Source organism: Limanda limanda, chromosome 6 (genome assembly GCF_963576545.1).
Source record: "Limanda limanda chromosome 6, fLimLim1.1, whole genome shotgun sequence".
NCBI classification, from domain to species: Eukaryota; Metazoa; Chordata; class Actinopteri; order Pleuronectiformes; family Pleuronectidae; genus Limanda; species Limanda limanda.
In genome coordinates, this window is record NC_083641.1 from 14,032,482 (window position 1) to 14,047,438 (window position 14,957).

A 14,957-nucleotide genomic window follows, 5' to 3' on the forward strand; every position below is an offset into this window, starting at 1 on the left:
TTTCTTTCTGGAACTCCTTTTATAATATTTGTTGAATTCCTCTTCATGTCCCATCTGAAAAAAAGAAAATAAATCTGGTGTCTTTTAACCCTCACAGGACTGTGATAAAAATGGACAGAATGAAACAGAAAAGTCGTCTTCTCACAGTTATCAGGCAGCATTCATGTGTTTAGGGGCGTAGCTTTGACGAGAGGGGCTATGGGAGGGGGTGGGATTTGTCGGTTAGACATTGTCAAAGCGTAACCTGCTCTTCCTAGACTTTTTCCAGGATTACCAACCATAGCTTCGTAGAGACTTATTGCTCATTGATGGACAAGCTGGGAGGGTATCCTGAAAAACTGACCAGGACAAATCAGAGGTCACCAAAGTGTGTAAACTTTAGTGAACACCTCTCATAAGTTTCAGAGCAATCCATCCTTAATCACCTGAGCTAAGTTATTATTCCACCCCTGTTTGTTTATTTGTAAGCAAGAATGCGCAAAATACTTCTGGAGAGATTTGCTTAACGTAGTGGAAGGATGCTGGATGGGTCAGAGCAGAACTCATTGTGCTGAAAGTATCAATGAGTCCAAAATCTACATCTATGCATTGTTTGGATCAGACTATGCATCATTAAAGTCCAGAGGACGTGTTTTCAAAGACATTTCAGTCTGCAGGGCGATGGCCAGTTTAGCATATTCACCTTGGTTCTAATGTGAGATGAGAAAACTGTTTACATAAACCATGATTGAATATACCAAGATTTATCTCATCCCTTACAGAGCAGCTACAGTGAAAGATACATATGAACATGCTCAGCTTCACTTATGCATGCTTTAATGGACATTCCAGACTAAATATTATCGCAACAGTTCCCCTTAAAATATTGCCCCAGTCCATGAGTATTTATATAATTTGTCTAAAACAAAGACTTTCATTCTTATTCTTCTTTTATTCCAAAAAGCTTCACTGCTTTTCAAATAACTTTGAACTTTTTTGCTGAGAAGTTCTATATGAATGGTATGATTAAAAGCTGGTTGATAGTTATTCCCTATAACTGGGCCAATCGGTTATGTAACTGATGCCATGAATTTCATGAATAAGTCACAGAGAACAGACTCCCTGAGGACTCCTCTGGAAATAGTTCTGCGATGTCACAAAGAACTCAGCGAAGACTTCTTGAAAGAAAAGATCCCAGAGGTTTAGCTTATGAACATACTGTCGAAGTCTATTGTTTCTTACATTGGTATTTCTCTTTTGAGTGTGTGTGTGTTTGTGTGTGTGTGTGTGTGTGTGTGTGTGTGTGCGGTGCCTATGTGGAAGAGAAGGCAAACGTCTCCAATATTTATGTCCTGCAGTTATGCAGCTGTGGAGCAACGACTTGGGAATTACAGTAGGACAGGAGCAGAAGAAGAAGAAGACAGCTACTGTAAAACACTCTGAAGCCAAGAGAGAAAAAGAACGTGAGAATGTGAAATACTGAGAGATGGACAGAGAGTACAGAGGGTGAGAGTGAAGGAAAACACAGGAGCTGATGTCTCATTTTCTCTCTGGAGAGTGGTCACTGTGGACACGATGAGAGGAAGCACAAGCAGACCACAGGATCACTTCATGTGACACTCGCAGATGGAAAGAACAGATATGTTATGAAGAGAGGAGACATAACAGACTTCCATTTTCTTTGGTTTATGCGTCACAACAAAGAGTTGCTTGTAATTAACAGCACAATATAAAAAACTCACTCTGCTCAAAGTCAGCTTTAACCCAGATAGGTCGCACAAAAAGATCTTGAGGGAGCAATTGTGCTGGAATCCAAGGTGAAACTAATTTCAGTCCCAGACAGAGATAAAAAAGATGTCGACAAAAAGAAGCTCCCTTTCTCCCTGTGTTTGTTTGTGTGTGTGTGTGTGTGTGTGTGTGTGTGTGTGTGTGTGTGTGTGTGTGTGTGTGCAGCAGGCATAACTGTGTAAAATGCCACTGAATCTATCCTAAACTGTGTATTGTTTTTTTTCTCTTTGCTCTCCAGTCCGGCTCCGCTGCTCTCGACTCATGACTGCTGAGAGGATTTTCCTCAGTATAGAGAGGAGGAGGAGAAGAAGAAGCAGTGCTAGTTATTGCATTAACCGCAACACTCAACTGACTAACATTCGTGCACGATTTTCCAAACCATCCATTATTCATTACTCCCTGCTGCCTTTCCGCAGTCAAATTCAGAGTCTGGAGCCGAGAGATGAGGATGAGAGAGGCATGTTCTGGTTGCAGCGTTACAGGTCTCACCCAGGAGGGCACGCTTTAAGAAATACGTTCAGCGCACAAAATATCAGGAGCTCGTTCTGGCTATAAAAGCTGCTTTCAAATATCCTCAATGCAACTTTCATGGGTTTCTAAGTTTAGACATCGTTTCAGGTCCTGCAGATGACAAATTATACATTTTCTCTGTCCCGGGGAAATGACTGAACTGAAGGGAATTAGCAGTGAATCACAGCTTTGGCTTGGGGGTGTTTGTGATATAAAATGTAAGTGGCCCTGAAGTGCAATACACAAAACAGCAACAAATTACAAAACACAACAGCAATTCACTTCTTACAGAAAAGGTAGGTACCTGCCGTCAACAGGGCTCATCGCTAATTGGATAAATGCATTTTCCACATGATTTGTTGTTGAGTTTTCTACTTTTTGTTGTGTTTTCCATTGTGCTTTGTATATTCCTATTTGCCATTATGTTTCTTTTTTAACTGATCTTTTTTCTTATTTGAAAACTTGTTTTGAAAAATACACCAACTTCCTTCTCTTGGCAAGTGAATATCACCTAATTGCATCCAGAACAAGATAAATTCACCTAAACCCAATACAACTGTAGCCTAGATTCTAAGAAATCAAATCAAATTAATGCAATCCAACGCAAACTAGATGACACAATAAATGTAATTAAATTTGATTGTGGTCTTCACAGACAGAGAAACAGCACGTGCTAAATGACACATCTGATTCAGTGTGTGTCCATTCATCTGTCCTTGTACTGGCAGCTTCAGCTTCCACTCAGAATATGTTGGATTTTGGCAAGAACAGAAAATGATTGGTAACACTACACGAGTAAAAACAAACAAACATCATAATATCAATAAGCACTAATGCCATTTGAATGAAAGCAGGTGCAAAGAGAACGAACAGATTGTCCCTCTGATTATGTCCTTCCTCTTTGGAACATCAGTCTGTCTGTCTCGGAAGTCTGTGACCTTGAGGGTAGTCCCCCACCACACACACACACACACGCACACGCACACGCACACGCACACGCACACGCACAAACACACACACACACACACACACACACACACACACACACACACACACACACACACTGTGTTCAAATATTCAGAGGTGGAGCAACAGATAGATATGTATTAAGAGATGAAGAAATGCACGAAGCAAATGTGAGTAATGCAACTGAACTTGCCTTTCAAGCTCGTGCATTCCAGTGTATTCACACCGAAACACACGCACACACACGCACACACTGAGAGAGAGAGAGAGAGAGAGAGAGAGACAGACAGACTACATGTCAATAAAGCAGGTGTAAATAAGTAGTCATGGGACACCATAGTGTTCTCACAGGACAAACTAAAACATATCCTATAGACACAATGTCCCATGTGTGTTTGTTTAATCGTGCAGCAGCAGGTGAGTGTAAACACACTGTCTAAATATGCAATATAATATATAATACATCCAGTCCCCTCTCATGTCCACCTGCTCGATCCCTTCAGTCTGTTCCTGCGTATTATATATCTCTGCCTCCCGGTTTCCACCTCAGCCGCTCAACTTTCCCGACATCACAACGCGATTCTTTCTCCACCGACGGTCAGAGAGCCACGCAGCAACAAAGCCAGAAACACAAGTGATCCATCTCCACACACCTCCAGAGGACAGAGGACAGCGGACAGCTCACCTGCTCCACGCCGGACGAGGACGCGCAGGACACCGAATGTGGAGCTCCGCTCAGCACCTCCAGAGCTCCAGACCCTCCGTCCATCCAGCGCTGCACACAGGAGCCCACATTACACCCCTGCACAGCTTCCCCCCCCCCCCACCACCACCACCACCACCACCACCACAAACACACATGCGACCACAAGCGCACACACACACACACACACAGTAAGCTTTACATTCATCCTCACCGCCCAACATTCGGAAGTGCGCCATCGTGCGGCCGATCGGAGCGCACCTCACAACAGGTGGATGGAGGGAGGGACAGGTGGGGGTGGGGGGTTGGGGGGGTTCCTGCCTTCAAGTGCTGTCAGAGAATACAACAAGTACCAGGATGACTTGTGACTTTTGAACGAATGTTATAGGTTGAGTCACACATAGGCTTAATAAATCTATGATGTTTTTTAAGAAAGAAAGAATGAAAGAAAGAAAGAAAGAAAGAAAGAAAGAAAGAAAGAAAGAAAGAAAGAAAGAAAGAAAGAAAGAAAGAAAGAAAGAAAGAAAGAAAGATTCTTGATCTACTGCCAAATATTTGTGAGCGGATCATCTAACAGTGGTGGAATGTAACAAAGAACGTTTACTTGTTTTTGGATACTTTTTGATTTCACTCCACTACATAAGCTAGTATCTGTACTTTCTACTCCATACTACATATTTAAAAAACCTTTTGTGACATCTTCACTTTGTTTTATTTTTTTATATCTGTAGTAATCAGTGACCACCATGACTCAGCCGTAATGATGAAGTTGTCTATTTCATTAGGGAAAAAGTTACACTCTGCAAGTACCTTTAATACTTGACATATATATTAAAAGCAAGTACTTATTTCCCTTGACTTAAGTAGAAAAGTTAATCTTGTACTATTACTTTAACTTTTTGTCTTTTAAATTGTACTTTTACTTTCATAAAACATGAGAGTACTTCCTCCACCAATATAATCTGATTACCCGTTTTCAGGAGATCTTAAAGGCAGCATGTTCCCACACAGAGGGGATGAAGAGCGAAGAGGAGATGAGGCCTGATGGCTTCATGGCTCTCTTCCAACCCAGAGTTTAACCTAATCCCTTCTCCCAGCTCAGAGGTAGCTCACTCTTTAATGTTCACAGCAACCAAACTGGGCTTCAGGAAAAGAAAAGATCAATAACAATGATCAATACAGTTATCAGTTATTGATCTGGCCAAACTTTCACTGTATTTCTATTCACTATTACTGTCAGTTGGCCCAGAATTGGTGACCTTAAAAATTTGTAATTACAAATATTTAAAAATAATCTAATCTAATGAAAGAAAAATTATGGAGTCTACCAAAAAGAAGTGTGTTGGGTCAGCATTGTACCATTGATATAGTAATGTATTTATTGATAGGTCTTGTGCATAGCTGTGATGTGATCAGTAGGTGGCGGTATTTCCCCAGACATCACCTTCAGTAAGTGAAGCTGGACAGTGTGTAGCTTCCTCCACCACTCGAGCTTCTTGTATAAAATCCTATTCTTTTAAACCGTCATTGTATATATACCCCAAATCATATTGAGACAAAATTGACATATTAGTTGATATCGATCATTTCACGATGAATGGCACATCATTTATTTATTTTAAGTTTAGGAAAAGATTTTTGCTTCCAAGTGAAGGTTTTGGTGTCAAACCCTTTATATATAACATGTTATCTGAGATCTGAGATAAATGATGTGCTATATCTACCATCTCAATAATTATTGAATTGATGCATTCATCTCATAATTTAATACTCTTCTCACTACATCTGTATATATTCATATTTACAGTATCTGTAGATAAATGACTTTGCTGCTGTTTTGTTATCTGTGGTTTTTCATGTTTATTCACAATATATGACACAAACTCTCACCTGTAAATATTCAGCCTCATCAGCACCTTAACCTACTATTTGCACTTTCTGGTTAGATGTAAATCTGCATTTACTCGTACATGTATTATGTGCAATGACAATACAGATGAAACTAAAATCTGAAAAAATTGCTTTATTATACAGATATTGATGAAAATTATATTACTATAATTACTGATATTGTTTTATCGGCCAACTATACACGTGTCATAAAATTCGTTTGCTATGATTTTATTTTGGAGCTCCTGACAGGATGTGGTGCGGTGGTTCCGTCTGTATTGACCTCAGTGGAGCAGCAGTGATGGAGGACAGCATCAGCAGCTAGCATGTCTCCTTCTCTGCAGACTCATGTTGTGTAGTTGGTGTGTGAGGATGTCTAGGAGGTTCACGCACACGCAGACACACACACCCACACACACACACACACACACACACACACACACACACAGTCTGCAGTCCACTACCAGCCCATGTTCCCAGGTGAGCGCTTCAAACAAGCTCAGTGCAGCTAGCTTTGTTTGTTAGCATCTCCTCCTCAGGTCTCTGGTAACTCAGCCAAACAATGGCAGTGTCTACAGCTAATGTAAATGAGGCTAATGTCCCAGTGAAGCTTCTTTTAGAATAAACAGACAGTAATAAGACAGGAATTAGATCAACGTAGAACATGTGTGAGTATATTTCGAGATCTAAGCGTTAATGTTCACTTTAGACAGATAGTTTTTGTTCCTGTTCTCATGTGTGAATCATTGATCTTTTGCAGACGGGTCGGATGAGAGCTGAGGGGTGCAGCTGTAGTCCTGCTTTCATCAGCAGCTCAGTCCTGTGTTAACACAACAAACACACACACACACAACAAACACACACATCTACTCACACGAACAGCAGCAGGACAGACCCAGGCTCCATGGCGGCCCCTCCTCGCTTCCCCGGCGGGAAGAGTGTGGACGTGTCCCCGGCTAACTGGAGCGGCCCGGCGGCCCTGGGCAGACCGGTGTGTGTCAACGGGACCCCGTGGATCCTCTACCTGCTGGAGGAGTGTGTGGACAATGTGTGGGAGTACTGCAGCGTGGTGATAGGACTCGTATCCATGTTCTGCTTCCTGCTGTCCACTCTACCGTAAGTGATGATGGACATGTTTGCCATCACAATGACATGTTAGACCTCCAGGTAAAACTAATGTTCAACTCCTGTGTCTGTGTTTGTGGGGTGTCTGTCTGTCTGCCTGTGTGTCTGCCTCTCTGTCTGTGTCTGTCCTGTCTACCTCTCTGTTTGTGTGTCGGCCTCTTTGTAAGTCTGTCCTGTCTGTGGCTGTCCTTTCTGCCTCTCTTTTTGTGGATCGGTCTGTCCTGTCTGTGTATGTCTGTGCTGTCTGTGTACCTGTCTGTCCTGTCTACGTCTGCCTCTCTGTGTGTCTGTCTGTGTCTGTCCTGTCTACCTCTCTGTTTGTGTGTTGGCCTCTTTGTAAGTCTGTCCTGTCTGTGGCTGTCCTGTCTGCCTCTCTTTTTGTGTTTCGGTCTGTCCTGTCTGTGTATGTCTGTCCTGTCTGTGTATCTGTCTGTCCTGTCTAAGTCTGCCTCTCTGTGTGTCTGTCTGTCTGTGTCTGCTTGTCTGCCTCTCTGTCTGTGTTTCTGTCTGTCTGTCCTGTCTGTGTTTCTGTCTTTCATGTCTGCCGATGTCTACCTCTCTGACTGTGTGTTCTGTCTGTATGTCCTGTCTGTGCCTGCTGTCTGTCTGTGTCTGCCTCTCTCTCTCTCTCTCTCTCTCTCTCTCTCTCTCTCTCTCTCTGTCTGTCTGTCTGTCTGTCTGTCTGTCTGTCTGTCTGTCTGTCTGTCTGTCTGTCTGTCTGTCTGTCTGTCTGTCTGTCTGTCTGTCTGTCTGTCTGTCTGTCTGTCTGTCTGTCTGTCTGTCTGTCTGTCTGTCTGTCTGTCTGTCTGTCTGTCTGTCTGTCTGTCTGTCTGTCTGTCTGTCTGTCTGTCTGTCTGTCTGTCTGTCTGTCTGTCTGTCTGTCTGTCTGTCTGTCTGTCTGTCTGTCTGTCTGTCTGTCTGTCTGTCTGTCTGTCTGTCTGTCTGTCTGTCTGTCTGTCTGTCTGTCTGTCTGTCTGTCTGTCTGTCTGTCTGTCTGTCTGTCTGTCTGTCTGTCTGTCTGTCTGTCTGTCTGTCTGTCTGTCTGTCTGTCTGTCTGTCTGTCTGTCTGTCTGTCTGTCTGTCTGTCTGTCTGTCTGTCTGTCTGTCTGTCTGTCTGTCTGTCTGTCTGTCTGTCTGTCTGTCTGTCTGTCTGTCTGTCTGTCTGTCTGTCTGTCTGTCTGTCTGTCTGTCTGTCTGTCTGTCTGTCTGTCTGTCTGTCTGTCTGTCTGTCTGTCTGTCTGTCTGTCTGTCTGTCTGTCTGTCTGTCTGTCTGTCTGTCTGTCTGTCTGCCTCTCTCTCTGTCTGCCTCTCTCTCTGTCTTTGTATGCCTCTCTCTCTGTCTTTGTATGCCTCTCTCTCTCTGTCTATCTGTCTGCCTCTCTGTCTGTCTGTCTGTCTGTCCTGTCTGTGTGTCTTTCTCTGTCTGCCTCTCTCTCACTCTGTCTGTCTGTCTGTGTGTCTAGGCAGGTCTACGAGGCCTATCGTAATGGTAAAGTGGAGGAGGCCATGTCTTTTGGCTTCCTCTTCTTCCTCTTGAGTGGAGACGTGACCAGTTTTGCCGGCTGTTACCTCACCAGCCAGCTGCCTATTCAGGTAAACACACACATCACAATCCAGCCTGCCTCCCTCTCTGCTGGCCTTTACATTGTGTGTATGTTTGTGCTGTGAACTCCCTTGTTAGTGTCCTTTGAAGGTAGTCTCTCATGGATCATTAGGTCACCAGGGTCACAGGGATAAACAACCATTCATACTCACCTATGGTCATTTAAGAGTCCTCCTCCCACTTGACCCCAATCTGTGTGTTTTGAGGGGAGGAAGATGAAGTACCTGCAGTTAACCTGCACGAACATGGGGAGAGCATTGAAACTCCAACCACGTACATATTTACATTTAAAAGCCTTGCTTTTTGTCATGTTGAGAAAATCTATTTCACTTGTAGCTACTTATTAAAAATAATGTAATTGCTTAACTTAGTTTTTTACAGACATTTGCGTGTGTACAGATTCAACCCCTGCAGAGAAACTCCGGAGGATCTTTGGAGTTCAGTGCATATCGATATAGCAGCTTATGCAACTTTTCACAGCCTGAGCCCATTTCTATATAATAATTTACTCTTCCACCACAATATTGTGATCCACATGTTTATTATCATCTTGTCTTCTCTCTCCATCTCTGTTCCTCTCTCAGACTGTTACAGTGGTGTTCTACATCTTCACAGACGTGATCCTCATCTCCCAGTTCCTGTACTATAAGATTAAGAACAGCTCCAGCAGAAGTAAGCCCCAGTATTATCTCTCGTGTAGATTAAAGAGGTGGCAAGTGATGCCCGTGCTGTGTGAGCCAACCATATTGTGACCCTCCAGATCAGTTAAAGCATAACAACAAGGAAGGATGTACTTCCTGTTGATGACCCAGTAACTATAACTTGAACTGCATAACATAATAAAGTGAAAACATGGGCCTGTCAGCTGTAAGCCACTGTCAACTTTACAAGTTAAGTTGTGATAAAACATGAATTAACGTGTCATCTGCTGCACATAAATATAATCATATGAGCTAGATACAGGATATAGAAAAAAGAAAACCTGCAAATCCTGGATCACTGCTCATTTATCACTTATACCAACAAGACATAAATAATGTGATTATAGCTTTACTGGGACTTTTCACCAGCACCAGGAATGACAACAATTCAGCAACTTGATATTCAATTCAATTTCAGCAGCACACACGTATACAGGATATTTTAGCTGTGTGATTGCAGCCTTTGTTATTGGCTACTTTAATGTCATTGATACAGAACGTAAGGCATCGGCACTGGATGTAGGACTGGCACCTTAAACTCAGCTAATGCAAACAGTGACATTTTCCGCTGTGTGTCTTCACTGTCAGATTTTCATTTAGTGTGTGTTTGTCGTCTAGAGAGCCCGGGGCTGAAGTGGCTGTGCTCATCGTGGTGTGTTGCTGCTACATTAGTCCTCCTGGCTTTACCCAAGCTCATCGTTGACAATAGTGCTAATTTAGACCCCCAGGTAGGTCAATGCTGTGTAGTTTATGTTGTATAATTGTGTGAAGGAGTTATATTTACTTGTTCATGGAACAGATTTCTTCCTTATTATTTTGCTGTTTCACAATGTGCAACATTTTGAGCCTTTTCATCGCTCTTCTCATTCCTACGTCTCCTCATCATCCTCAGAGTCCAGCTGCCTCTAAATCGGTAGAAATCACTGGCTACATATGTGGATACCTGGCGTCGGTCTTCTACCTCTGCTCCCGTTTACCCCAGCTCTATAAAAACGTAAGTGACAACTTGTTTGTTTGCCTCGGTCAAGATGTGGTGTCTGTTTTCCTGGTTTGCGTGTGAGCTGTGCCGTCCTGATGGGAGACAGCTTCCCCGGGCTCCAATCCCAGGGGTTTCGATTGAAAACTGAACTTATTACATGTCAGTAAGTCAAAAAAATTGGGACTGAGAGTATTTCAAGTGGGAGGTGATATTTGTGTGTTTGTGTAACATAGTTGGTGTGTCAAAATTAGAACCAGGCAGCGAAGACAATGGAGCCGTTGTACCGCAGAAACATCCTGGCTCAGAAGCCGATAATAATCGCCACAGGGGGTTGTCTCAGTAGACTGATATAGTCCATGAGAAACTTCTCTCTCACACACACACACACTCGCACGCACGTACACACAAAATTGTAAAATATTAACTCTGATGTACCCTGGGGAAATTATTGCCAGTTCAGACATGTTCGTTGAGCAGAAATCCCAAAATATTTTCACCGTATCATTTCTTGTGACAGGTTACCCATCTAGGAAGTAAATATGTAAAATATTCACATGTTGCCTAGCAACATCTCAGCATTTCACAGGGTTGGTGACAGATTTAACTCAGTCAGAGCAGCAGAGAATAAAACTCTATTATTCAGCCATAGTTCAAATGTTTCTTTGGATTCACAATATTGGATTAATGCTCATTCATCTGGACGGAGGCAGAGTATAATGTGAAGAAGTGAAAGACTAGTTTTGAATGTGTTTTTCAGGTGCAGTGACAGGACATGCCTCAACATGAGCACTCTACTAAATGACACTCTAGTCAGTTACTGCCTTAAACAAATAAATGTAATCTTTTCTTTTTCGTGTCCAGTGCTATGCCATAGACCCCAGGTTCTTAAATATTTTCTCAGTCAAGGCCCTGGCAAAATGGAAAACATTTTGGGAACCTCCTCATTTTTTTCCCTGGAATAATTGAACATAGCATCTTTATTTACACTACTGCCTCCTTATTTGAAAGACAGCTGGAGAAATGTGTCAGAAGGATATTTGACAAGTATTTAAATGTTTTCACCATGTCAATACAGAACACCCATATATCATGATCATCTTAATGAATGAATCTGGAAGCTTTTCATGGATCCCTGGGGGTCAGCGGACACCCAGAGACAATACAGTATTTGTGAGCAGAAGGATTTGATTTAATTTGTTAATAGCAATGAAAATGAAATCACTCTAGTCTTATTCTTTAATCCTGTTATGCTGATCTTATCCATCTGGAGAGCGAGTACACAGCGAAGAAACAATAAATGGTTCTCCTTTTACACTGACTGTGGTGTTTCACCTGTGTCCACATGAAGACAAGGCTTCTGTTGCTGCTGCTGGTTTGTTATTTAAATACTGTCCACTTTATCTATTCTAGTTCCGGCGGCAGTCCACGGAGGGGACCTCTTACATGTTGTTCGCCCTGGCCATGATGGGCAATGGGACGTACGGGTTGAGCGTCATCGTGGTGCTACCTGCGCTGAAGGGCTCCAAACAGACGTTCATCATTAAACATCTGGCCTGGCTCATTGGCAGCCTGGGAGTCCTCCTACTGGACTTCTTTGTATCCTTTAAATCACAAGTTCACAATCATCACCTGATAACAACTGAATGTGTAACCAGGGTACATTTTCCTTCAGCAGTGTAGTTGAATCCTTGTTCACATCTTTAACTTCTACATTTAGGCATACATATTGCTTTTAATGTCCTTGTGTTGAATGTTTACTGTACTTACAGATGTTAACTTATTATACATATCACATTGGCAATAATAAATAGAATCAGCACAGTGCAACTTTAAGTGTCAGGCAGACACTGTGGAGCAAATGTAGTGTTTTCATGGACCATTTACATTTGGGTGTTTCTAAGGACTGTTTGAGATATTCTTGCTTTTAACTACTCATCTGTGCACACATCATGGCTGCCTTGTATCTGTTTGGTGTGCTGGTTGTGTGTGTCCTCAGGAATTAACACTATGTTTCTGCAAGATCCAGTACTAACATGAACAGGAAGGGCAGTGTATATTCACCATTGTCACAATGTCATAGTGTCAATCATGCCAATTACAATGATGCCACGATTGCTTTCTCTGCCGTGATCTCTGGTTGAACACGCCAATAACATGCATAATACATGTGTAATACACAAAGTACATTGCTTTTATAGATGACTGAAGAAAACATATGCTGTTAGTGTTTTGGATTGATCCTTAACCTTATTAGGTAACTGCCCAGTTCATCATGTACAGGAAAAACCACCCTGCTAAAAGCAAAATGCTGCTCAGCGTTCCAGAGGTGGAGCCTCTTCTGTGTGAGGAGGAGGAGCTGTCGGTGTTATAAGAAACAGCACGGACACTGACTTAGTCAAGAAGAGACTGGTTAGTCTGTGTTTTGGATCATTCTTTTGAGGTCTATCTGATCATTGATTTAGTCATGATAAACAGAGAAAACATATGTTGCAGAAGCATTTTGAAAACGAGGAACCGGTGGAGCCAGCAGGTGATTCCACTGCATCTTTTCTGCCGTTAATAGGACACACACGATGATCATCTCTTCTGTGATTCATTGTAGTAATACGTTATTATTAATAAGTAATAATCAGGTCACAGTTTTTTTTCTCATCACTGGAGGTCAGGTTTAAGAAAGTACCACTTTATTAACATTTAAGTTAACAATGTGTTGGCATCACTTGAATCTTTATCTGATTATGTAGACATTTTTATTATGATTATCACTATTGCTATTATTATTATTATACCTTTGGGACTTCTTGACCTTGTTTCGTTGGAATAACTGTATTTTTATTTGCCCCTAGGGAGCAAACGCACCCACATGAGGAAGCTTCGAGTCAGATGTCTTTAAACAGATGCAAGCTTTATGGAGAACAAAGTGCCTGTTCACGTTCGACAAGGTATATGCAACTGTAGCAGATTTGACAAGGTTTTTTTTGTGTGCTCCCGGTTTTCTTTTCTGCATGGTTAGCTGTGGCTGACGGGAAGTTGTCATAATCATAATATTAGCTCAATAGACTTATGTTTTTAGTGCATTAGAATTAGACTGGATATAGATGTGTACAGGTTTCAAAGGGATCATCTCTGCTTTCCTTAAGAAAGACTTGGTGCCTTTTATAAGCTGATTACAGTCTTATAATATAAATGCACTGTATATGTATTTTTGTGCGTGTGTAGCCAGTAGCATTAACAGTTTTAAGTTTCCTCTTAAGACATTACTATTCAACAATGACCGATCTAGAAATAACTTCAATAAAGAGTTATACTTGACAAATAGATGATGACATTAAAGGCGAGAAAAAACTAACGATAACTAATAGATGTTCTGTTAATGAGCAGTTCAAGTAGAGATAATATGGATTAAAATAATGTCTGTTCAATGTTGTGCTAAATTGTGTGACACAGTGTGTGGGAAGCGGTGTCACAGTTTGAGCAACTATTGAACGAACTTACTGTACCTGAGATCTGCAGATTCCTCTACCTCATTATTCTATGGACATGTTTATTACTCCCAGCGTTTCATTGTGAGCTGGCCTGAAAGCTGGCCACTATGCTTAGGAACATGTATTTAGCCTTAAATTAGAAAATTCTAATTTATTCAACAACATCAACACTGCTGTTTCATTTTTGAAATATACGTTCCTTAGTGTCACCAAATAAACCTGAGCAACATGATTGACCTTATTTCTAGTCTCAGACGGAGATGCAATAATGTGAATTGATGTTAATTTTATAGGATTTGTCAAGACTTTGATTACTAATTAATTTGTTTCTGTAGTAAATCTAGTTTTTGCTAACTATTTTTGTATTGCACAATTTATACTTCAATACCTTCTGAATGAGTCTGATGTACTTTTTTAGTCCAGAACAAATAATTGGCTATTTATTGAATATACTGCCACTATAAACTATGCTGTATTTATAATACTGTAGTTTTTTACTTTAATGGTGATGTATTGATGTATTTATTTTCTTATAACATGTTCTTACAGATGTGCACATCAACAAATACATTGTGTTGCATTCTGAGCTCTGTGACATGATGTTTCCTGACAATGTCTTCTAAATGAGAACAACCCAAGCATTTACTGTATGTAGGTTATATGGAACAAAAGTTGAATATGATATCTGACTGTTGATTTTGTGTGAAGATAAAGAGAACACCAACACACAAAAAAGCAAGTATCATTTGCTCATTTGAACACGTCAAGTTATATTCAGTGAGGACGGATTGTTCTTTAACACTTTCCACAAACATTAACCTACACTGAAAATGTAAGTTTATTAAGTTAATGCATCCCAAATTATTACTCAAATGGTTTAAATATTTATCTTAAAGTGAAAAGTCATGACTTCAGTTTGAATTGTTTGTATGCTTATGATTAAGGTTATTTATTTAAAAGGGACAAATCACATTATGTGAAAATGTGCCATATTTAGCCGACCAGGCTACTTTTCATCTGCAGTCCCTTGCAGATTGATAATAAAACAATACACATAAACAAGTATATAAAAACACAAAAGTACAAGACACAAGGCCAAATAGAGTCACGTTTTGTAGTGATCAGAGGATGGGGCCACGGTATCAAGGTCCGTGAATACACAATTACTAGGTAAAAGTCTCCACACATCTTGTATTACATGTGAAATACTCCTGTAAGTATTAAGTGG

At 41.2% G+C, this 14,957-nt stretch overlaps 1 protein-coding gene across 1 annotated transcript; it reads left to right on the forward strand.

The window, feature by feature from the left end:
* Positions 1 to 6,260: 6,260 nt before the first annotated feature.
* LOC133003838 (lysosomal amino acid transporter 1 homolog) lies at positions 6,261 to 14,013 on the forward strand. The gene is made up of 9 exons (XM_061073656.1): positions 6,261 to 6,316; positions 6,597 to 6,952; positions 8,425 to 8,554; positions 9,149 to 9,236; positions 9,884 to 9,993; positions 10,158 to 10,259; positions 11,655 to 11,840; positions 12,499 to 12,653; positions 13,091 to 14,013. The coding sequence occupies exons 2-8, from the start codon at positions 6,741 to 6,743 to the stop codon at positions 12,613 to 12,615; spliced, it is 945 nt and encodes a 314-aa protein (XP_060929639.1). The 5' UTR covers positions 6,261 to 6,316; positions 6,597 to 6,740; the 3' UTR covers positions 12,616 to 12,653; positions 13,091 to 14,013.
* The last annotated feature ends 944 nt before the right edge of the window (positions 14,014 to 14,957 follow it).